Here is a 23,864-nt window from a genome sequence, read left to right on the forward strand (position 1 = left end):
GCAGAGGCCTTGTAGTGAGGAGCGAGAGGCTTCCTGAGACCTTCTGACAAGAAGGTGAAAAAAGAGCTCTTACCAGCAACACCCACCATCCCATCACAGCACCCACATTTCTGAGAGCTGACCTGAACATTGATGTCACATTTTCCACCTGCAGACCACCAGCCTACAAAAAAAGGGCACGCAGTCCAAGCAGCGCAAACCTGCATGGCTCCATGCCATAGGACTGAGCGTCCCCTGGCAACCCTACCCTTCTGCATCATACTCCCTGGCATTGAGCACAGAACCTGCCAGAAGCGCTGTTAACCAGTTGAAATACAGCAGAGAAATGGGGTGAGAAGTTTGACTGGAAACCACTGTAGAGAATTTTTGTAAACCACTAAGTAACACAGAACTACAGGTGTTAACCTGGCCCGTAAGAAAGGCAGCTTGCAGCAGCAGAGAACCCTGTATGGTGAGGAAGGAAACAGGTAAAGCGGTTGATTACACTGCACCAAAGGTTTGTAGGCAGTGAAAAATGCCATCCTGACATTTGGCTTTGCATTTGAGAGGTGGGCTGTGTAGTCTTTTTCCGATGGGTAGATGTGGCTTTCTGTTTCAGGTATGTTTTGTTATATGGCAGATTTGTTCCACTTGCTGTAAAAATCACAGAAATGAAAGTCATGAAGAGAAAACTATCAAGCCTTCTCCTTTGCTGTGTGATAGCAGTGTGGATTTCCTACTTGGAAGTGTTGATTTACCTGCTCTACAAATACAGAAGAGGAGACAAGGGTTTCCCTTCCTGAAATAGAAAAAACAAACCCAAAAATCTACTTCTGTATGATGGATCTGCAGAGGGCCAAGTATGCAGCTCCTTGAGTTGGGAGTAGCTGGCTGCCAGCTGAGGCTGTTTGGGTTCCTGGGACTTCTTGCAGGGTGTTCAGAGCTCTCCATGGGAGGAGGAAGCTGTAGCTTTCAGAGAACATTAGCTTCACTGGGGTGAAGGAGGAGGTAGCTCTGTGGCTCTACCCCACTTCCTACACCATGATCAGTGACACTGCGTGTAAGATCAACCGGTGGATGAGGAAGGGGCCACACAGGATTTTATTTGCTACAAATCAGTTCAGCTGGTTATTTCTATTCTTTTAAGAGTGGTTATTATTTGAGGTTTGCACTTTCTTTACGTGCAGTTAGGGATTTGTGGTGAAATTCAGTCACATTTGGCTGCAGAGCGGGAGGTGTCCTGGTTCCATCTGGGTCTGAGTTACCTTCCCCAAGCAGCCAGCACAGGTGAGCAGGGCTGGCCCAGGCTCTTTCCACACCTTGTGATATCAGACCCCCATAAAAAGGGGCTGTGCAGCTCTGGGATAGTCTGAGTGCGGTTGGGTGTTGGGTGCCATGTTCGTTTGGTGCTCTGTGTTATCACCTTGTTGGGTTGGTAAAGTGCTCCATGGCATCATGGGGTGTGTGTGTGTGTGGTGCTGTGTCAGTTACTGCCTGTATCCCACCCCGCAGGGCTGGCTCTGTTTCCCCTCACAGGGAGGGGGGAGCGAGCAGCGTGGGTCGCTCAGCTGCTGCCTGGGGCTGAACCATGACAGGGGCCAATACCTCTGGCTGAAAGATGAGAAGGAGCCTGAGATACATGCTAACTCATACTGAAGTGCTTGAGGAGTTAAGTGTCCACCTGTAAACCACTTCTTTTCTGTTCGTCTCTGAGTACTTGTATGAGAGACTGTTGCAGTTTTGTGAGGCTGCGCTGCTGAGACGGGGGTTTTTTTAAGCAGCAGTTAGAGTTTTCTGCCAGCCTAAACTATAAACAACGAGCAATTCAAGGCCAAAGTCACGGCCCAAGAGATAGTCATAGTGCCTCTGAGAATCACATACAGGAGAAAACAACCCGGAAGCAGCTGCATTTTGCCACCGGGGAAGGGAGCGAGAAGATGTAACGAGCTGTGCAGACACCAAGGCCGGAACAGGGCGGCGGAGAATGATGCCCCTGCGGCCTGTGGAGAAACCCATGGAAAAGGCCGAGACCCCACCTGCAGCCCGCGGAGGGGCTCCACGCTGGATGGAGCAGGTGGAGACATAGAGGAGATGCTGTGACCCTACGTTGGAACAAGCCCCTGCCAGCACTTGCAGCCATGAGGAGAATCAGAGACACAGAGATGAGAGAGAGACATTTGCATCGGAACAGGTTTGCTGGGGCAAGGCTTGGAATCCTGTGGAGGACTGGGACTGAGAGACAGACCTGTGATAAAGACATAAAGCCCTGTGGGAAAGGACTCACGTTGGAGAAGTTCGTGGAGGACTATCTCCTGTGGGTGAGACCCCACGGTGCAGCAGAGGAAGGGTGTGGAATGAATGTCCCCCCACACCCCCCAGCCAAGAAGGAAACCAACTTGCAAGGGACTGACCGAAGCCCCCATCTCCCAGTCCCTGCCCCCCTGTACTGTGAGCAGGGGGAAGAAGGGAGTGAAATCATAGCTAGAGTGAGGTCTGCTAAGAAGGGAGCAGGGAGGGAGGTTAGAGGTGTCTTAGGATTTGGAAAAGGAAAACAGCTCATGAAGAAGTAACCGAGAACCCCATTTTCTCCCAGTCCCTGCCCCCCTGCACTGCGAGCAGGGGGAAGAAGGGAGCAAGATCATGGCTAAAGGGAAGTCTGCTTAGAATGGGGGGGTGGGTGGAAGGTGCTGCTGAGAATCCCATCTTCCCCAGTCCTTGACCCCCCTGTGCTGCGAACAGAGGGGAAGAAGGGAGCAAAATTCTGACTAAAGTCTGCTAAGAAAGGAATGGTGGGGGGAAAGTGTTTTAAGATCTGGTTACGTTTGTTTTAAGATCTGGTCACGCTCCCAACTCTGTTTTTTCACTGTTCTTTGTAGTGTAGTGTAGTAAAGTAGAGTAGTTTCTCTCTTCTTCACTCTGTGTTGAGTCTGTTTTGCCCATGTCATTGCTGACAGAATGATCTCTCCCTGCCCTTATTTCGTCTCCTGAGCCTCTTAATAAATATTTTCTCCCCTGTCCAACTAAGAAGGGGAGTAATAGACTGACTTTGGTGGGCATCTGGCCTCCAGCCAGGGCTAAACCACCACAGAGAGTTTTCCTCAGATTATCCACAGCTCTGATGGCAGTAGTTGGCTCTGATACAGCTTGTTGGTTCCCAGATTCTTTCTGGGAGACCAGCAACAAGGTGTCCACAAAAAAGTGGGAATTCAAGTAGCTAAGGCCACAAACATCTCTGCTATAGATAGATTTGGTTAGATTGAGTGAGAAGCCCCTGAGGTTAGTGACCCAGAAGTGGAAGGGGGATTCTATAAGGCCAGGAGCAGAAGTTGCCAAGCGCAGCCATGCTGGTGCAGTGACTGCAATGATAGGGAAATTAGCTACAGTTAAAAAAAGAAATCCTTTTATTGGTCTCTGGAAATCACAGTATAATTGCCTCTGGACTTTTTAACCTGAAAGTGTCAGGTTTTAAAGGCTTCATTATCAGCAGTGCTTTCCCCCATATGTTTGCTGACAGCGATGAGAGCCGCAGATGGTTTATACCTGGGAGAGTCAAGCTGTTAGGTATGTGGACGAGGGTTTTTTTTTTTCCCTTGGTGGAAAAGTGAAGCAAACACCCTCTCCCTTTCTGAAAGGAAAAGGATATCAGGGGGTGGTGTTATTTTTGTTCATCTTGTGCTCCTACTCTTCATTCCTAAAGCACTGAGTTACAGTGCTTTCTGAAGAGACTGGTTGCAAGGCAGCTAAAGATGTGAGGTGTACAACTTGGCTCATGTAATAACTTCATGGGGCTAACCTATTTTGTAGGTGGGCTCTTGTTAAGGCAGGTGTTTCTGAGGAAGGAGAAGATGCCCACTTGCTTTCCCGAATTATAGCTACTAAGGATTAAAATAATTATAATGAAAAAGTGCAGGACAAAATACTCATTTACTTTGACTTTTATTTTTTATTTCCCTAGGAAAAACAATCATAATTTTAGTAATGTTCTAAGTATCAGTATTTTGATTAATTGAACACAGACACCACAAACCTCTGCTCTGCTGTAGAAAAAGCTTTAAGCCTGTTTACCCTCAGGTGTAAGTTACAAAACCACTAATTTTCCAGTTGTTTAGTGTAACTTGCTCAGAATTGTTTTGAAAGCTCCTTCAATTGGACTAGCTGTCTCCCTTTCAGAAAGCCATCTATTCTGTATCTCACAGTTTTTTAGAGAAAGTTTTAACAGTTTAATATATTTGGCACTGAAGCTGGCTCATGATGGGTTGAATTTTGCAGTTACAAACCACCTGTGGCTTCCACTGATGCCAGCAAGTGTAAGAGCTGAGAAGAAAATGCTCTATGGAGGTTCATCTCTTCAGTTGCTAACAGTGCTAGTGATCTGCTGTGCTAGTGCAGGGCTTCAGGGGAGCGTTTTCAGGGCTAGGGTATTAGCTTTCAGAGAACAGATATACCAAGGAAGCTATAAAGTCAAACCAGAGCTCCATTAGCCCAGTAGCATTTGCAGTGGGCAGCTGCAGATGGTTAAATAAGGTGGCTATGAACAGACCAGCAAGCACACAACCACTCCGCTTCACCAGAAACTTTTCAGCTTCTCAAAATGAACAGCTTTGGGAATGTCTACCTGTCACTCCTTTTAACATGATTTATCTTCCTCCCAGGACATTCGGAGTCCTCCTATGTTTTGTAACTTCTTTTCCAGTGTAGAGACTTAAGGAATGCCCAAGAGACAGAGAGAGAGAGAGAGGGAGGACCATTGCTCAGGAGCACCAGGGGCAGCAGTGGAGCCGAATGTGTCCCTGGAGCAGGGACTGCAGGCTGCTCCCAGACCTGGTGCAAAACCTCGCAAGCAGTGAACAGGCTGCACAAAAATAGCCCAGGGCCTGGCCCCTGAGGCACGGGGGTAATGCAGCCACGCAGACACATCCGCTGCTGCGTTTCTTCAGTAACTCTTAAAACTCGGGTGTCAGGTGGCTCGTGTTAAAGCTTTGAGGAGAAATGTGAGAGTCTCTCAAATTGCTGTTTGAATTGCTCCAGTTACTCACTGCAGATGCCTTACCAACAGATAACCTTGGCTTCCAGAGTTTCCCACACTCAACAGCTAAAAGCGGAGGCTGACCAGGGGATGTTGAAGATGCGGCATAACCAGCATCTCTCACCTCAGAAAAGGTGTCATCTGCCTGCAGGCTTCTGTGTCTGTTGTTGAGTGGTTGGCAAGCATTCAAAGGAAGGGTTCCTGGCCCCCGGAGGTGACAGCCAGCCTTGCAATAGGTGAGAGGACTCACACCTGCAGAAACCATGCCTCCCCCTGAGAGCTGAGTGACAGAGAAGGGTGGCTTTGAGGAGAGGCCTTGGTGGTGAGGTGGAAACGTTGAGTGCCTTGTAGTGGATGATGTTGCTGCATCAAGGCTCTGGCTGTTAAAAGTGTGGCTTTGGATTTTAAATATCGTAACTTTGCTTTGAACAGTAGTTACCTTATCCTTCTACAGCAAATGGGAGAGCTAATGAAGCTATGCCCAACTGCTTCACCTTCTTGCCATGCCCTCCCCTGCCCAGAGACACCAGGTGTTATGGGGAACAGCCTTCTGAGGCAGGGTCTTCTCTACCCTTTAAAATGTGGTTCCACTGCAATGCAGAGCCAGATTTTGTTGAGCTAAGCATGGGAATGGTTAGGTGACATGTTGGTCATTTAAAAAAAAAGCTGTGGTGATGACTGATGCACTGATTGATACCTCCTGCTTTATGATCTGCACCTTTTCTTCCTCCGGATTGTGTGAAAATGTATTTTCATCGTGTTGGACTTCTATTTATCTGATTTTTAAATTGGCACTTTGCATAGCTCAAGGCTTGCAGCTTGTGTTTGATGTGTAATAGCAAACATCTTCAGGCTGTGGTTTGTTCACGTCACAAAGCAGTTTGTTTCCCTAGTTTTGTGTGTCACATCCTCTTCAGGGGAGTGTAGTACATCATTTGTCATCACTGAGCTCTTTTGGAGGGGGAAAAGGCTGTGCCTGCCTGTGAGACAAATCAGCTGTGTGTTAAGATCTCAAGAGCATCAACGAAAAGAGATTAATGAACAGTACAGCTGAAAACAGGGACTATCAAGGATGGACAGTCCTAAACTGAGATAGTTGTCACTTCTTTGCAACTACATCTGGGCCCTTCGTGAGGACAGAGCAGGAAGGGAGCTCCAGATACATCTCTTCAGTTGCCCAGGACGCTGAGCATCGGAGGACTGGGGCATGCTGGTACCGCTGCTGTTCATCTCCCACGCTGCTGTGGCTGGAGGGCTCCTCTCCAGGCTGACAACCCGGTAACTTTCCTCCAGCTTCAGCATTCACTGGGATCGATCTGAGTGTGAGCTGTGCCATTCCCCAGCTGGAAAGCTGATCCCGATGGAAGAGTGACGTGCTTTCTGCATGGTCTTGTGCCAGCCATCCCCATCAAGGCTGAGTAAAAAATTTAATGTATGTTAATATAGTTATTGAGGCATTTAAACTCCATCAAAGGAAATAACACAAGACAATTTACAAATACTCATTTGCTACTTTAAAATGAATTAGATTCAGCTGTGCTTGGCTTGTCCTGTTTGGGTTTTGCTGAGAGACTGACTTCTTGCTTACAGACACCAGCATTCAAGGATTGAGAACCTTAAAAATTCTGTGTTTCGTACATGAATATTTAGAAAAAGTTATATACCCTGTTCTTTCTGTAAGGCCTCATTTTTAATCATTAATGCCTGTTCTCGTGAGCAAAGGACCCCCATATATATGAGACTTGTATGCATTTTAAACAAAGATAGTTCCCTGGGACAAGTTCCAATATGACAATGTTCTGTTTATGAATATTTATAGATCCATCAAAATTGGTGAATACTGAATTTGGTGATAAACACTGTAGATGGTTTTTCACTCTTCTTTTGAAAGAGACTGAAAAATTATTTGCAAATTGGGTCAATTTCAGTGTGTGGTTTTAGCCAAAAACCATATTATTTACTTTTTTGTTAAAAAAAGAAAAGGTAAATTTCAAACTTTCAAACTTTTTGACTGAAAGCAACTTTTGCTTGCATAATATATCCAAATAGCAAAAAAAATCCCCCTTGAAGCCTTTCACCAGGACTGAATGACAGGAAACAAAATGTTTCATTGTGGCAGATATTTGAAATGAGCAAAAAAATTAAATGTGGGAGTTTTTTAATGTAAGCATCACATTGCCTGTTGCCTGTTAGTAGTAGCATACTGCTTAGTGTGGTTGTGTTGGCATCACTTTCAGGTTGCAGTGAAAGCTTTTCCTCCAGATGCACTGGTGTTTTGGTAGAACCCTGCAGCAAACCATCAGGCTGTTGTCTGAACGTGCAGACCTATCACAGCGTGTTTGAGAAAACACTGTTGCTTCTTGCACTCTGCTCACTAATGGGTCAGAACTTGTTCTTTCAGTGCCACAGGTGTGGTTGCGTTCTGGTTTGGCTCCTGTGTGGCAGGTGTCCCTGCTTCATATACTTTATATTTAAAATTATTTTCTTTTTAAATGCTGCATAATTGAAGCTTTTGTCACTTTTACAGCAGTTGAGGATTTAGGTTTGTGTTTGCACAGTGAACCCTGTCTGCTTTTCCTCCTCCTGCCAGCACGGATCGAGAAGCGTGCTTCTGCTTAAACATGTGTGTGATCCGTGCGTGATCTCAGTAGCCCAGAAGGAAAGCCCTGTCGCAGCACGTATGACGCTTCTGAATCAACCATGGCACAAAGATATTTGCTTGTCTGGTGCATATTGGGTTTTGACTTGGGAGTGAAAACAACATATCAGTATTTCCCATGGGATGGAAACACCATTTTCCAGTCATCTCTTGCTGCAAGTGGCTGATTCGGAAAGTGAAAGATTAAAGAGGTATGAATGACAGCATAGAGGAGAGAATGACAGAGGAGACGATTGGAGGGAGTGCAGAGGCAAGTGATGGAAAATGAGATGGTTTATGGGCAGGTTACAGGGACCTCTGAGACAGCAGTACGGCCACTGATTTGGCAGTATCCTGTGTCAGCTGTTTCTTTGATTTTTCAGAGAGAGATGCAATGTGTGAATGTTTGGTCTTGCAAAACCTTTTTGCACCTTCTGCAGGTACATCTGTGAAGAGGCAGTAAGAGGTCTGTAGCTACCTTTGTGCTAGTCAGCTGGGCATAAACAGCGAGCAGCTAGAGATGCCTGGAAAATGGTATCAGAGATCCTAAATTTTAAAAACTTCTTTGTAAATGGTAGTCTTTTTTTATTTTCAAAACCCTTTTTGTGTTTCTTTCTTCAGTACAGGAATGGTACTTGACGTGTAAACTTCTGTTTTCAAACTTCTGTTTTCAAAGGAAACAGAGTTTTCTACGTGTTTTCTTTGAAGGGACGTGCTTGACAATTTGTGACTACATACCATTTCCTTTGCTTTCGCTCTCTGCAGCATTGATTCCTCCTGCTAAAGATGGCTCAGACAGGGGCAGCGCTGGCTACACTCCTTTTCCTGCTAATCCACCCGGTTGAAGGAGAAGGTGAGTGAGAGAGAACCCAAACTACATGCAACACTCCCTAATACTCTCTATTTCCAACTCACCAGTACGCTGAAACTTTTTTTCACCAGGGGAAACTTTATTGTTGTTTAATGTGAATGAAAAAGGTGATGTCACCTCAGCTGATAAAGTAACCTGTGCCTTGCAGAGCACAGGATTCTGATAGGAATCCAACATAGATCATCTGAAGATCCATCTCCTGTTCAGTTGAGACAATATCAGCAGGGCTGTGATTTCAACCAGTAAAAGGATCTACACATACTTGAAATGCTGTGTGTGCTGCTGCACCAAGTGATCTTTTTACAGGTGTACGTTCCACTGCTATTCCTGGCTGTACTTGGACTTTAACCAAGATGCCTAATTATACACACACACACACAAATTTATAAGTTTCCTTTCTCTTAAGGGTGAGCCTTGCCCCCTACAATCAGTTTTTCAAAGGCCATATTAAAGTGATATAAAGTCTATTGCCTAAAAGACAGATGGAGGGCCCGTAGCTCTCCAGAGTGCATTATACCTGCATAGTGTCCACAGTGGAAAGGCACCACCTCCACTGCCTTTCCAGACTTCCAGAATGACAGCAGAAAGCTGGACCTGGAAATTGAATGCTACTTGTGTGTCTGCACAGAGCAGTGTGCAATGCTGCCAGGACAGCAAGGATCTATAAAATTTTAAGTGCGATGAAACCAAGACCTGCTTATGCTTTGATGATGGCCCTAGCATCAGTTTTAATGCCTGTTGTTTTGGGTTTTTTTTTTTCTTCTTACATAGTGTACAACATGGTGACTGCAGAGGCTGGTCATGAGGCTGTGCTGAGTTGCCCTTATGCCTCCATGAGGTCTTTGCTAATGGTGACATGGAAGATGACATGCAGCACTTGCTGCTTGTTGGCCTATAGAAGAGATCACAACGAGACAAAGAAGTTAAACTGCAGTGAGAGAATGATGTGGAAATACTCACCTGAGAGTGACCCTGCTCTTCGTATTTACCCTGTTAACCTTGGTGATGAGGGAAATTACACCTGTGAAATTGCCAGCAGCGCAGGGAATTTTCTGTTTGTCTCTTACTTGACTGTGATAGGTAAGGCACACCTTGTGATTAATTTATCCATTTACTTATTTGTGTGTGTGTAGATAAAATTGGTTTAATTTGGGGGTAAAAGGCCAAGTCATTTTTTGGGTGCATACTGGAATTGAAAATGCAGAGGAAAGCTGATTTAGTCTGGCTATTTGGAGAGTGGAAAAAGGCATGAGGAGTTATGCAATGGAACCGGGCTGTTCCGTGGACAAAAAATCTAGGGGCTTCGTGTTTGGGGTTTTCTTAACTTCTTTTGACTCACATACAGGGGAAGATTTAAGATGCACCAAATCCAACGGTCAGTGTAGTTTCCAAGAAAGTTCTTTGGGCATAGTGTGAGATTTAAATGTTGTGAGAATATTCACTCAGCCAGGCGTTACACGCTCTTGGCTAAGTTTATGCAAACAGAGGATAGCAGATAAATACTGCTGCTGTCAGCTAAGCAAGAGGATGATGAACTGAAATTCACAGTGAGGTCAGTCTGTGCTTTGAGTGGGTAAGAGGTAAATGGGAAGGAAGCAAAAGTTTCATCAGACTATCTGGAAATCTGTCACTGTTCCAGAAATACTGAAAGCTCTTTATAAGACTGCAGCACTCAATTAAATACATTAGTCTGTTTTCAACCTAATCAGGAACAAAACAATATTAGGAAACATAATTAATAAACTAAATAATGTTTTTCATATAGTCAGGTAAACTATCTCTAGGTTTCCGTGACTTTAAAAAACCCCAAACAAAACAGGAGAAGATTTTGTGTTCTGGTCATGTTAGATAATTTTGTATTACACTCAGAAGGCTTATGGGAAATTAATTTCAGAACTCTATAATTATGGTTATTAATTCTTTGTCACGTGATTGATTATTATTGATTATTTTTAGGTTGTTCTTCACTGCAGGGTCTTGCCTTTCTGACAGTGGCTTAGGCATTGTCTGAGCCTTTGCCTGTTTTGTCAAATGTGGAATGGGAGTTGTTTGCCTTTAGGTTAGAACAGTTTAATCTGATTCCTCCTTTATTTCACTACTGTCAAATTCTTGATTCTACATATCTAATCTCCTAAATATTTTAGCTGGAGCTTCAGCAAGCTCTGTTTTCTTCAGTGTGGGCACTGCCATACTTATAAATCTTCATTTAATCCATGCCTTTCTGTTATCCCATCTTCTGTTACTACTGTAGTCACCTTTTGGAAAACATGGGGTCGCAGTGCTTTTAAATGCAGCAAGCTGGTTTTGGAGATATTCACATTGGACTTCTTGATCTTCTTTTTTTTTTTATTCCCCTGAAGACTGTTCATGCTAATATTCCAAACTATTTTAAAATCTCTTCAATTGGTCATGCATACTAAAACACCCAACAAGGATGGTGCAGGGTCTGGAGGGGAAGCCGTATAAGGAGAGGCAGAAGTCCCTTGGTTTGTACAGCCTGGAGGAGGTGGAGGAGAGACCTCATCACCATCTATGGCTCCTGATCAGGGGGAGCGAAGGGGCAGGCACCGAACTCCTCTCTTTGGTGACCAGTGATAGAACCCGTGATGAAGCTGAGACAGGGGAGGTTTAGGCTGGATGTTAGGAAGAGGTTCTTTACTGAGAGGGTGGTCAGGCCCTGAAACAGGCTCCCCAGGGAAGCGGTCATAGCACCCAGCTTGGCTGAGTTCAAGAAGTGTCTGGATGATGTGCTCAGTCTCATGCTCTGACTTGTCTGGCCCTGTGTGGAGCCAGGGGTTGGACTTGGTGATCCTTATGGGTCCCTTCCAACTCAGAAGATTCTATGATACCACCTATTTTTCTGTTTCTCACTTGGTAATTCTATGCTGAACTAGAAATAAAGGTTGTGGTCTTTTCTTTCTTTCTTCTTCTTCTGTAGTCGGTCCTACAGTGACTCTGACCTCTGATAAGAGCGGGGAAGCTGTCTGTCGAGCATCTGCTGGAAAGCCAGCTGCTGAAATCTCCTGGATCCCTGCAAGTAATCACAGCACCGAGGAAGAAATCCATCACCCCAATGGAACAGTGACCAGAGTGAGCTCCATAAGCTGGGTCAACAGCACGCATCCCACCGTCACCTGCCTGGTTACCCACCCAGCTACAAACCAGACTCTGTCCCTAGACCTGTCACGTAAATACCATTGTTCTGTAATTGCTCTTCATCCTGCTCTTCTGCTTCTTTGTATTGCTCTGTGCAGCTGTTTCTGCTGAATGCCAGGGCTCTGCAGATGGGTTAGTGGGGTGATAGGCCAAAGTTGCAGTGCGTGTTGATAGAGAAATTAATGATTTTGAGTTAGTCAGCTGAAACCAAATGTTTTTTTGGCATTGTATTGGCTTCCAGTGCTTGCTTCTTTCTATCGCTCTTCTGTCCTACAGGAGTTCCTCATTCCTCTTGTGGTGTGTAGACCTTGGCTGGACACCAGGTGCCCACCATGCTGCTCTGTTAGGGAGAAACCCGACAAAAGGCTCATGGGTCAGGATAAGGATAAGGAGATCACTCAGAAATTACTGTCACAGGCAAAACAGGCTTGACTTAGGGAAGTTAATTTGATTTCTTGCCAATAAAATTAGAGTAGGATGGTGAGAAATAAGAATTAATTTAAAGCACCTTTCCCCCATATCCTTCCTTCCTGGCCTCAGCTTCACTCCCAACTTCTCTACTTCCTACCCCTGAGTGATGGAAGGGGATGGGGATTGTTGTTATTTTATAACATGTCTCTGCTGATCCTTCCCCTTTATGCTCTTCCCCTGCTCTGATGTGGGGCACCTCCCATGGGTGACAGTCCTCCACAAACTTCTCCAATGTGAGTCCTTCCCACATGCTGCAGTTCTACATGAACTGTCCCAGTGTGGGTCTCTTCCATGGGGTGCAGACCATCAGGAACAGACTGCTCCAGCATGGGTACTCCACAGGGTCACAAGTCCTGCCAGCAAACCTGCCTTGCTGTGGGCCCCTCTCCCTGGGGCCACAGATCCTGACAGGAGCCTGCTCCAGCGTGGGCTTCCCATGGGGTCACAGCCTCCTTTAGGTGCATCCTCCTGCTCCAGTGTGGGGTCCTACATGGGCTGCAGGTGGGTATCTGCCCCACCATTAACCATTATGGGGCTGCACGAGAATGGCCTGCCTCACCATGGTCTTCTTCATGGGCTGCAGGGGAATCTCTGCTCCTGCATATGGAGCACCTCATCGCCCTCCCTCCTCCTTCACTGACTTCTGTGTCTGCAGAGTTGTTCCTCTCACATATTCTCACTTCTCTGGCTGCAATCACTGGTGGTTGTTTGCCCACCACCAGTACTGTATCTCTGTTATCCCAGAAATGCTGCCACCGTGGCTGATGGGCTCGGCATTGGCCAGTGGCAGGTCTGTCTTGGAGCCAGCTGCCACTGGCTCTGTCAGACACAGAGGAGGCTTCCTGCAGTTTTTCTCACAGGAGTCACCCCCGTAGCACCCCTGCTACCAAAACCTTGCCATGCAAGCTCAATATACTGCTTCAGTGATCTTTCTGATCACTGATGATGGAAAAGTTGCCTTCAACAGCCACTGTGATACTAATTTTTCATGTGAAGCTTTGAACCTCTGGAGCTGAATGTTGTCCAGCTTCCCACAGTGGTGATGATCTGGAGAAAAATTCCTCAGAGAATGCCTGTCTGTAACTTTCAAGTGATCTTTCCCAGGGCCAAAGAAAGTAAAGGGTAAAATTCATCTTCTGCGCTGGCTGTGCTGGACCTGTAAGAAGCCTGTGCCAGTATGGTTTGCAAGAACAGCTAGTGCCCCTATCACCAAAATATCTCAGTAGAGGCGTGAAGGACAGAAGTCAGCATAGATCAGTCATTCATAACAGCAGGGATGTCTGGTCAGGTCTGTTGTTGCAGCACTGATACCATTTGAAGAAGGGGAGATCATGCAGGCAGATGAGTTGAAAATTAAATTGTGTTTGCACAGACAAATGACTGGGTGTGTAAGGCAGCTTCCTATTGCTGGTTGGCATCCAGAGATCTCAACTGTGTGTCTCTGCCCATTTGAGATGAGGGGGGAGGGGATTAGCTTTCCCTTCTGGTTAAGGTAGGTAGTAACAACATGTGTTCAGTGGATACTAACATCTATCTCTATAACTAGCTTTCTTTTCTCATCTCTCAGATACTTCTCCCAGGCTTCACTATCTCCTGATAGGAGGATCTGTAGGTGTTGCTGCTGTTACTGGTGTGATTATATACTTGATTATCAGGTGCAGAGGTAAGTCATTCGATGAGGCTGAAATGTATTACAACTCCATTGCTAACTCTGTGCAGGTACGAGGACATGTACTGTATTGCTGAGAGTCTGGTGGGAGGCAGGGGATTGAGAAGAATGTCCATTGTGCTTTTGGAAAAGTCCTGATAAAATTAAGGGTGGAACTTTAAAACAAGTCTGGAGCTTTGTAAAAGCCATAGCTATTTTTTATATATATATATAAAATAAAAAAGCCATCCAGAACAACAGGCATTTTTTCTGAGAGTAGGGTAGATTCTTAGTTTTTGGAATTATTTTGATTGTTCTGCATTTACTGACCTAAAATTCTATGTACAAGAATGGCTGCTCACAAACTAGTCTAATGAGTAGAGACAAACCACCACCCTGTTTCCATCAGGAATCAGTTTTCCTTGAGGAAGTGTTAAGAATAGGCCAAATGTACATACTTCCTTCTGGTATGCTTGCAGTTTCTCAGGCTGTGCAGATTTAATTGGCACCAGGTCAGGTCAATGCTGACTAATTTGATTCTGAGAACTCAGATGAAGGTTTGCTGCTCTTGGAATGGTGTAAGACAACTGTGATGGGGTATGAGTAAAGTAGAAGCCGAAGTGGAGGCTTAAAAAGGGAGGAAGAGAGAATAGCAGGCAGAAGGCAAGAGTGCTTTTAGGAGAGCAGAAGGTAGAGCACTGGGAGAAGGCAGCGTAGAAGTGGGGGAACTGTAAATGGAAGAAGCTTGCAGGGAATCTGGGTGCCTGATTTGCACCCCTCCATTGCAGTAGTTCTGCTCTAGCTTTACTGCTTGTCTGGGTTTCTTCTACGTGCTTCGTGTCTTTCAGGTTATTCCCCCCCACGCACATATTGGTCTGACCAAATGGGGTGGAAGAGGCTTGGCGAGAGAGGGGAGCTGTGGCCTAGAAAAGCTGAGAAGGCAGGGTAAGAAAAACAGAATTCAAAGAGGAAAACAGAAGGGAAGTTGTCATCGGTGGTGGCAGCGCTGACTGGGGCTTGCAGCACTTTGGCGAGAACCTGTCCCTGCCACAGAGCAACGTGCTGCTTTGGGGCAGGCAAGGAGGGGAGATCTGATAGGTGCCTTGGTCCAGTGTATCCCTCCGGAACTGAGGAAAAATGCACTTACCTGAGCCGATTCAGTCACATCTCCCATGGATGACCAAAAGTTTCAATGAAGGGAAAACCAACACAGCAGTGTGTTCAAGAGCAGGGTGTGAAACCTATGGTTGTAACTCTTAAGTTGAAGAAAGCCTTGAAAGTGCTGAGGGCAGCCAGAGAACTCTAGACACAACAGCGAGCACCTTGCCTTATCAAGCCATTTTAATTTCCTGACATCCTACTTTCAGCTTCCCGGTTACGTAAATTGGCCCGTATGTCGGCAGGACCATATGCAGTAAGTGGGCTTTTTTTTTTTTTCCTTTGTGCTTTGCGTGGGGTATTTTTAGTTGGTTGTTTTTTTTTTGTTGTTGTTGCTGTGGGGTTTTTTTTTTTTTTTTGGTTGGGTTTTGTTTTTTTGGTGTGTATTCACTAAACGTAAAATTTCATTGCCATGTGTCTACTCTGACAGAACTCCTTTTTGTCTTCTGCATGTGCTTCGAGGTGGGAATGAGGAACAATGAGTCTGGGAGGGTGCCTGTTCTTTGGATGGCTCTGTCTTCATGCATATTCAGAGTATCTGAGTATTTTGTTTAAGCATTATATCAAGAATGAGGTAGTGCATTTCCTACACAAGGTTACTATAGGTACATTACACTTCCAGCACCAGTGGTTAAGCTCAATTTTAAGTCTCTCCAAAGTTCCGTTTTTCACATTTCTGATTCACAGAGTGACCTTAACTCTGATCTTTAGCTTAAGAATGTATATTGCCCTCCACGGCAGAAACCTGCCTGATGCAAACAGACAGGCGTTTCACAATGTGGGAACAGGGAGCACTTCCTTGTGCTGTACTGGAGACAAACACAGCTACGAAACTTCTATTTTCGAAGTCGCAGTTCAAACACTCAGAAGCCAGGAAACAGCAGTGAAAAATTTGCCACCACAGCTTTTACTTCCTCTCTAATTCCAATGTGTCATGATTCATATTTAACAGCGTGATAATGTGCCTGCTCTTTCCCCAGGGCTTCTGCCTCATTTAACACACACTGAAAGAACGATTATTTCATACTTTGCATTCTGCTCACGGTTAAACTAATGGTCGGGTGTCTTGTTTGTTGCAAACTAGTCAAACAGTGCTCTGAAGTTAGAATGATTAATTTCCTGATATGCTCTTCTGTGGTATTGAGGACAATTTGACTGACAGGAGTGGGAGCTGCAGAGATCAAAGTCAAAAGCTTCCAGTAATTTTTGGTGCATGAATTGGATTGCCTGTGGCCTGCCTGTTTTTTGGTGGTTTTCTTTTTTTGTTTGTTTGCTTTTTTGGGTTTTTTTCTTGTAATTTTTTTACCCTGAGAAATTAGGATTGTTCCTTATCATCCATTTTTCTGAAAAAACAAACATTTCAAAATTTGTTTTCAGCCACATTAAGTAGAAAAGATTCAAAAGGCTGCCCCGTTTAGGCTTTGTGAAGGTGCTTGTTGCATCTCTCTCTCAGTTTACGGCTCACCCTCTGTGCCCTTACCCCTTTGCTCACAGAGCTTAGAGAAACAACTCAGTTCTTTTCAAAAGAAATGTTGCTTACTGGGTTTCTTTTGGTCTTGTTTTTGTTTAGGCTTGATGGGTATGATGGTTCCACAGAATTTCACAATGTAATATAATGGTGTGCGTTTCTCTCTATATTGCAGGCTAACTTCAGGTCCACACCATCACGTGAGAAAACAGCAACAGTCAAGCCTCCTGTCTCATCAGATGGCATCTATCAGAATTACAATCCAAGAATAATATATATGTGAACTAACAGTGTAGGTACAAGCGGTCTAATACCAGCTCAGCTACTAGTGATACTCAGTTGCTTGAACTAATACTTCAACTAACAAATCTCAGCCCTTAACATGTAGGAGGCCAGAATATTCAAACCTGCCTTACAGAAGCCTTTGTTTTTCCTGACCTGAAGACAGTGGGGGTAGAACAACCTGTTTTAGTAAAATATGTCTCTATTTTTCTAAATAATAAATGTTTCTGGAGCTGTACTTGGAACTTTTAAAGACCAAGTTGGAGAAATATTTATCTGAACTTTGTCTGAAAAGGGACTCTGAGGTATGATCTACCTTTCTTCAGAACGACAATTGACATATTTCTGTGCCAGAGTTAACAGACTGCTGGTGAAAATGTAGCACTTTTCTCCATTTTAGCAAATTCTCTTTGCAATTTTGTGTTGGAAACCAAGAAATGACTCAGGAGACACCAAAACGTAGAAGATCAAAGAAAAGCATCCAGCAGAAATGCAGAAATAAGAGAAGGGCTTTTTTGGGTTTGATTCTTTTTTTGGGGTGGGTTTTGTTGTTGTTGTTTTGTTTGGTTTTGTTTTTGGTTTTTTCCTGGATAGGTAGTTACATGTGGCATATGATAATCTGGTATTTGCCATCTTTGTTTATTTTTAATTTTTTAATGTATTTATCTTTCAATTAAACTTTCTGTTTGCATTGATAATAGAAGAGAAAAGGCAATTTGAAGTTATACCTGATGTGGAAATGAGAATTAGCAATGGGCAATTTTCTAAGATTAATTTTAAAGTAAATGTGCAAATATTTACCTAAATTATTTCTGGGACTATTTGGGTAAATGCTTATTGATCATTTTCTTAGAAGGTGAGATCACAGCATGGTTTTACTGAGAACAGAAGTGCTAAGCTGTGAAAAATGCAGGTGGTGTGCTTGCTTGTTTTAAACAACCCCCTCAACCCCATCCAAATAATTTATTTCCTCTCAATTCTGCGTCTCCAAGCTGAAAAAAACCCACCCCAGATTGGTTGTTAATTTCAATTTTCATTCATCAGGTTTGTCAAACCTTACAAACGTTAATGCAGCAGTAAGTATACTCGAATGTGTGTTTTGAACAGCCTTTGCCTGCTCGTTGCTGGAGGAAAATCATCTTTGCTCCTTCATTGATCTTAGGCATGAGGGTCTCCCAGTGCCTTTTAATTGCACTTCACTTTATCACTTTTCAATAGACATGGCTGGTGGGCATCCACTGGCAATACTCCAGCCTTTCATTTCAATGAGAAAGACATGAAGACCAATGCTCTGCCTTAAGGAAAAATGCCCACAGTCTGTTTGAGCCTGCTGGCTAACGAGGCAGAGCCTTTCCTGTGGCCTTAAATGGCAGTGATGGGTCAGTGTCACAGAGCTGTGTACAGCTGCTTCGGGTCATCTGTGGGAAAGGAGACACACCATGCAGCCTCTGGAAGAAATAAGTCATGGGTAGTTTGGAATTACTGAAAACAGGATTTCAGCCATGCTAGCTAGGAAGAGTGCAGCTCTAGTGAGAGGCAGTGGGCACACATTTAAATATAGGAAGCTCCGCCTAAATATGAGGAGGAACTTCTTGACTGTGAGGCTGGCAGAGCACTGGCACAGGCTGCCCAGGGAGGTTGTGGAGTCTCCATCTCTGGAGAGATTCAAATCCCACCTGGATGCCTACTTGTGCAGCCTGCTCTAAGTGATCCTGCTCTGGCAGGGGGTTGAATTAAATGATCTCCAGAGGTCCCTTCCAACCCAGACCATCCTGTGATTCTGTGAAAGCCAGAGCAGTGCCTTAGTCTCAGGAAGTTGTTTCCTAGTTCTGCTGGCCCACAACTGGCAAAGCACGCTGGGCACATACCAACATCCCTTTTTGTTCCTCCTGTTACCCAGGGCCTTTCACAGTCATGGTGCTGTCAAGGAGTCCAGTGTGAGAAGTCGTCTCTGAAATAGGGAGGGGAAAAAAATCTCTTGTTTCTTAGGGAACTGCCCAGTCGGGTCTAGGTCTAAACCTGGGTTCCTAGGCTGGTATTGCTCAGTGTGACAAGTGAGCATGGATTGTTGCATGACAAGTGTACAACTACAGGAATTTGGGGCTGCCTTATTCAGATGCTAGGCCATTGCAGCATGAGTGAAGGATGACATGTCTGTAAAAACAAAGAGATAGGCTGTGGAGCAGGCTGCTTTTGGCAGTCAGAGTGCATGTGCATTGTGATTTTTTTAGGGTGCGAAGGAAGAACTTTCTATAATTCCTTTTCATCAAGTGAAACATTGAAGAGTAGGGTCTAATATGGACAAGGAGATGATCGTTCAGGGAGCAAAACCCTCTGGAGAAACGTCACTGTGATAATTAGCCCTGGCTGAAAAGCATGTCTTCTATGCTCATGATTTTATTTTGGCCATTAATTTGTGTTTGGTGAAATCGGTCCAGTCACCTAAAGCACGTCAGCACTTCCTTGAGATGCTTGAAATGCCTTTTTCCTTGAAAAAGTTGCCCTGGCAATGGGATGAGTCCCTTTTTGCTATGGGTACTCAGTGAAATGGACTCTCTAGGCAGTTTTACAGCTCTTAACAGCCATGTATGGGGACCATGGCGTGCCCAATTTCTTATTCCTGGGACGGCCCAAGAGCCAGTCCTGCTGCAGCCTCTCATAGAATTAGCTTACAGCGTTGTAGCCTAGTCAGGCTTTGATCATCGCCTCTTTACTACTGAGAAAGAGCCTGAGTTACCAACTCGCAGCTCAAGCAAACCCAGGCGTTGCAGGCCCTGAAGGGCCTCAGCTACGTAACTGCTGTATCTTCCTTCTGTAACAAAATTGGCCCTTGTGCTTTTTGAACTCGTTGTGTATGATTAATAAAACTCATTAGGCCAAAGAGAATAATGTGGCTAGTGGGGGTGATTGTAAGAAAGGCTGGGTCATGAATAGCTCTTCCAGGCAGAATGTAATAATGTAACAGGCCCGGTTAATTTTCTGCTCACCTCTTTGTACGTGTTACAATACTGGCACAGGTGGTAGGTAGTGTCAGATACAGAGTTTGCTTCTTTTTTAGCTGTCTGCAATTCACCAGAGCTTTTGTCCACAGGAGTATGTGTTACATGTGAGCTGTCAACAGGTGAAAACTGTTGTAGGGGGCCTGTCAGCTCTGCTAACGGTGTTCTTTGAAAGGAGGAAGATGGAATTGGCCAAGCAGTGGGCTCTTGTGTAGCCTGAGAAAGGAAGTCCTTGGTGCTTGGGATAAGGCATGGAGATCTGCAGGTTAAGTTGTTTTTGTATGGTGGCAGAGAGAGGAAAATGGGCACTAAAACACATGAGAGACACACCTCAGGTGAGTGAAGGGAAGGAGGGAAAGGCCTGGCATTGCTTCAAATGGCTCCCCAGGGGTATAACTCCTCCTTCATCAGAAAGCCTTGAGCTGGACTTGCAGCCAGGTCCACATCCCCCAACTCCCTCCTTTCCTCCCAGAAGCTGGGATGGGTGTGCAACAGTGCCAGGCTCCTGGGGCAGTGCAGTGGGGTGGGGGCAGGAGTTCTGGTATGTTCCATCTCCTGCCTGAGGTCTGCTCTGCTCTCCCAGGCTGACTGCTGAGGAAGTGCCCCTTTCCCACCTGGATTTAATTTTGTAGTTGATCTGTTGAGTGTTTTGAGAATGAGAAGAAAACCACTTAAATATGTTCTGTCATCTTGGTTTTGTAAGTGGATAGGCATTTTAGTATAATCCAAAGAGTAAGCCAAATTGTGTATTTTGTCTCTTGTAGGAATTTGGTCTGGAAAATAGCCAACCTGAGGATGTTGTTAGGAGTATATTTACCATGCTTTTTGTTCTTAATTGCAAGAACACTTTTGGTGATTTTGATACTGATTTTATTTGCACTGAAAGCAAATTTAAGTAAGGCAAATCTTTTAGGCTGCAAACTTCCACATATTTTTCCACGGCCTTGTCAAATTGGCTAGGAAAATGCTGACAGTTCATTGAATAATCATTATGAGAGAGCTATGAAAAGGTGATGGATGTTGGAGTGAGCAGTAAATAAACAATGAAAGGGTTGTGGGAGTGTAAGCTCCTGCTCCAGGGCGGTTTCAGCCTGACTGTATGGTCAAATGAGCAGTTGATTGAAAGTCACTTGTGTTTTTTAGCACTAGATGTGATTATAGATGAAAATGCTCCTGTTTATTGTGTGAACTTTCCTTCATAATGTTTATAGGGCACTCTTGGCAATAGTCATGATGTCTGCTTTCTGATTAATCTGCAAGCAATTTCTCTTCTGGTAAGAGCAGCTGCTGCGATGCTGCTTTAGTATCTTTCTGTTCACTGAATATGGGGAAAAAAGAAAATAAAATCGATGAAAAGTTATGTTTAGAATCCCAGGCTCTCCTGTAGTAACTATAACACCTGTGGCATATTGTCCTGCTCGTTTCGATATCTTTGTGACTTGGTCTTTCTACTTTTTGTGAAGTCTTTCTTGTCAATGTTAACTTGTCCTCAGCTACTTGCATAAAGATTGTGGATACCAAGTCAACTTCCCTGTGCTGGATGCAGCGAACAGGTCACAATTTAACCAAGTAGGACTTCTACTACATTTCTTACAGCTCCTCTGTCCTGGAATAGTTTGTATTTGTGCTCTTAATGGTTCTTCTTCAAGCAGTTATCCACTTTAATTTCCCTAAAGTTGTCTCCCCAATACTCTCATGCACTAGTTTTCTCAGTTTATTGATATTTTTTTTAATCTTCTCTAAGCACTTTATTATCCAGTTCTCTTTCCTTCTGTGTTTGGCATAAAATACAATTGCATTCTCCATTCATTTGTTTTAGTAAATGACAGATCCTCTCAATAAATTATTTTCTTCATGATTTTTGGGGTGCTGGGGAGTTGTGGGGAGTGGAGAAGGGAATGATAGGTTTCAAATTGTAACTTGTTTTGGAATTTGCTAGTGCTTTCCACTGAATTTCTCTTCAGAGACATACTTACTCTGGATCTACTTGATTTTCTTGTTTGTTTGTTTGTTTGCCAAGGCATAATAAAAATTGGGCCGCTCTTGACGATAAACCACTCCTGTGTTTCAGCAATCTAAGCAACCTAGCAAATTCAAATGCATAATATGCAGCATTTCATTTGTGCTTGGGTGTTGTCTGTCTTGCATTATTATGCAAAGACATCATACTGGTTGATTTTTTTTTTTTCTTCCCCTCCATAGTTTGCAAGAGGCATCCAGCTCAGAGAAGCTAAGCAGGCATTTATCAGAGGCTTTTCAGACAGTCTTGGTTATCAGTGGTTTTACTTCAGATGCAGTAGCAAAATATCTCTGATACACTGCCACTGATTTCTCTGAGTGGGACTATACCTATGTCTGACTTGTATGTTGTTAATAACATTCTATATGACCAAGAAATTGTGGACTGAGCTCTGCTGTAGAAAGTAGATCCTATTTTACCTGATTAATCACAGTAAGCATTAATCTTTCCAGAGATAGAGGAGAACCACAGACTCCTTGTACATTAGCAAAAGTAAAACTTTCCCCCTCAAGAAGAGTCGACACAAACAGCATAAGGCAGCTTTTCATTCCACTTCTTCCAGATTCTGCTTCTCATCATTATCAAGCTATCATGACGTCCGTTGCTGGGTTCCTGTGTATTTTCTAGTGGGTTTGATTATATTATCACAGAATCACAAGGTTGGAAAAGACCTTTAAGATCATCAAGTCCAACCATTCCCATCCTAACCTAAACCATATCCCTAAGTACCTCATCTACCCCTTTTTTAAACACATCCAGGGAAGGTGACTCAACCCCCTCCCTGGGCAGCCTGTTCCAGGCCCCAACAACTCTTTCAGTAAAGAATTTTTCCTAATATCTAATCTGAACCTGCCCTGGCACAGCTTCATGCCATTTCCCCTTGTCCCATCTCCTGTCACCTGGCTGAAGAGACCATCACCCACCTCTCTACAACCTCCCTTCAGGTAGCTGTAGGTGGTGATAAGGTCTCCCCTCAGCCTCCTCTTCTCCAGGCTAAACAGCTCCAGCTCCCTCAGACAAGCCCTGTCCTTATCTTGAAAAAGTATGACCCACACGCTTTTTCATTGTATTTTCTTCCCTTGTCCTTCTGAGGAGCAGGAATGAGAGAGCATCTGGGTGGGCACCTGGCAGCAACCAAGGTCAACCCACCATGCAAGGCTTATTCACTAACAGAGCTGTAATAGGAAATAGGATGCTGTAAGCAGACTCTGCACTATTAAGGCATTTTATGCTAGTAATACATCTCTGGATCTTCTGACTTCTGTCTTATTACTCTGTTCTGAGCTCTGAAAATTTCATTTCCCCTCATTGTATTCTCTCAGCTGACAACAGGTGCTGCTGAGCAAACAAAAGGGAGTGCTTTTTGGATTGATTTAGTCTAACTGCTGCCACAGTCCAACAGAGTTTATATGCCACAGGGTAGTGTTTGTATCACAGGGTAGTGTTTGTATCTAGCTGTGCTTATATCTGGAATTTCTATTTGTGTGTATGAAAGAGAAACCATGGACGACCCCCCTGAAATCCTTTCTATGTTAGACTTAGCATCTCTGAAGTATACAAACTGTTGGTGGTCACATGCAAAACAATACATAGTATATAAATGTCTTGCTTGTGCTCATTTCATCTCATGTGAGACAGGAGTGTTCTGTGGGGAAGGGAAAAAAAAAAAACAAGAAAGGTGAGCCATCTACCAAAAATCTCTGCTCTGGCTGTTTGCCTTTATCTTCAACTTGCTTGAAATGTTCACATCAGGAAGATTAGAATCGAACGCTGCCAGTTAGTATTGTTAGGGTTGCCTCCTTAAGCTGGCACAGTAGTGCCTGTGGAACTGTGGTACCCCTGCATGAGCGCTGCCCGCCTCCAGCTGCATCTACTCTCATGCTCTTTATCATTGTCATTCTTGTATAATCAACAGTGGTCACCTAATTCTTGGTGCTAGATACAGCAGAACCAAACTCTTACACATATATGCAAGTATCTTTATGCATATGTACGATTCCCTTTGTGTGTGGAGCTTTGAATATATACAGGAAAAGGTAGGGTTTCTTCCTTGAGAAATTAATTTCTTAATAATTTCCTATCAACAGAACATCTCGTTATATATAAATGTTGTGAAAGACCTTATTAGACAGATAGACACACGAGGGA

General features: G+C 44.2%; 1 protein-coding gene across 1 annotated transcript; it reads left to right on the forward strand.

The window, feature by feature from the left end:
• Positions 1–8,429: 8,429 nt before the first annotated feature.
• Positions 8,430–16,698, forward strand: LOC311204702 (cell surface glycoprotein CD200 receptor 1-B-like; the record flags this gene model as incomplete). The annotated part of the gene is made up of 6 exons (XM_084279095.1): positions 8,430–8,496; positions 9,286–9,594; positions 11,453–11,701; positions 13,709–13,804; positions 15,157–15,203; positions 16,591–16,698. The coding sequence occupies 6 exons, from the start codon at positions 8,430–8,432 to the stop codon at positions 16,696–16,698; spliced, it is 876 nt and encodes a 291-aa protein (XP_084135221.1).
• Positions 16,699–23,864: the final 7,166 nt, after the last annotated feature.

Source organism: Gallinula chloropus (assembly GCF_964237585.1).
Source record: "Gallinula chloropus genome assembly, chromosome: 1".
Lineage (NCBI taxonomy): Eukaryota > Metazoa > Chordata > Aves > Gruiformes > Rallidae > Gallinula > Gallinula chloropus.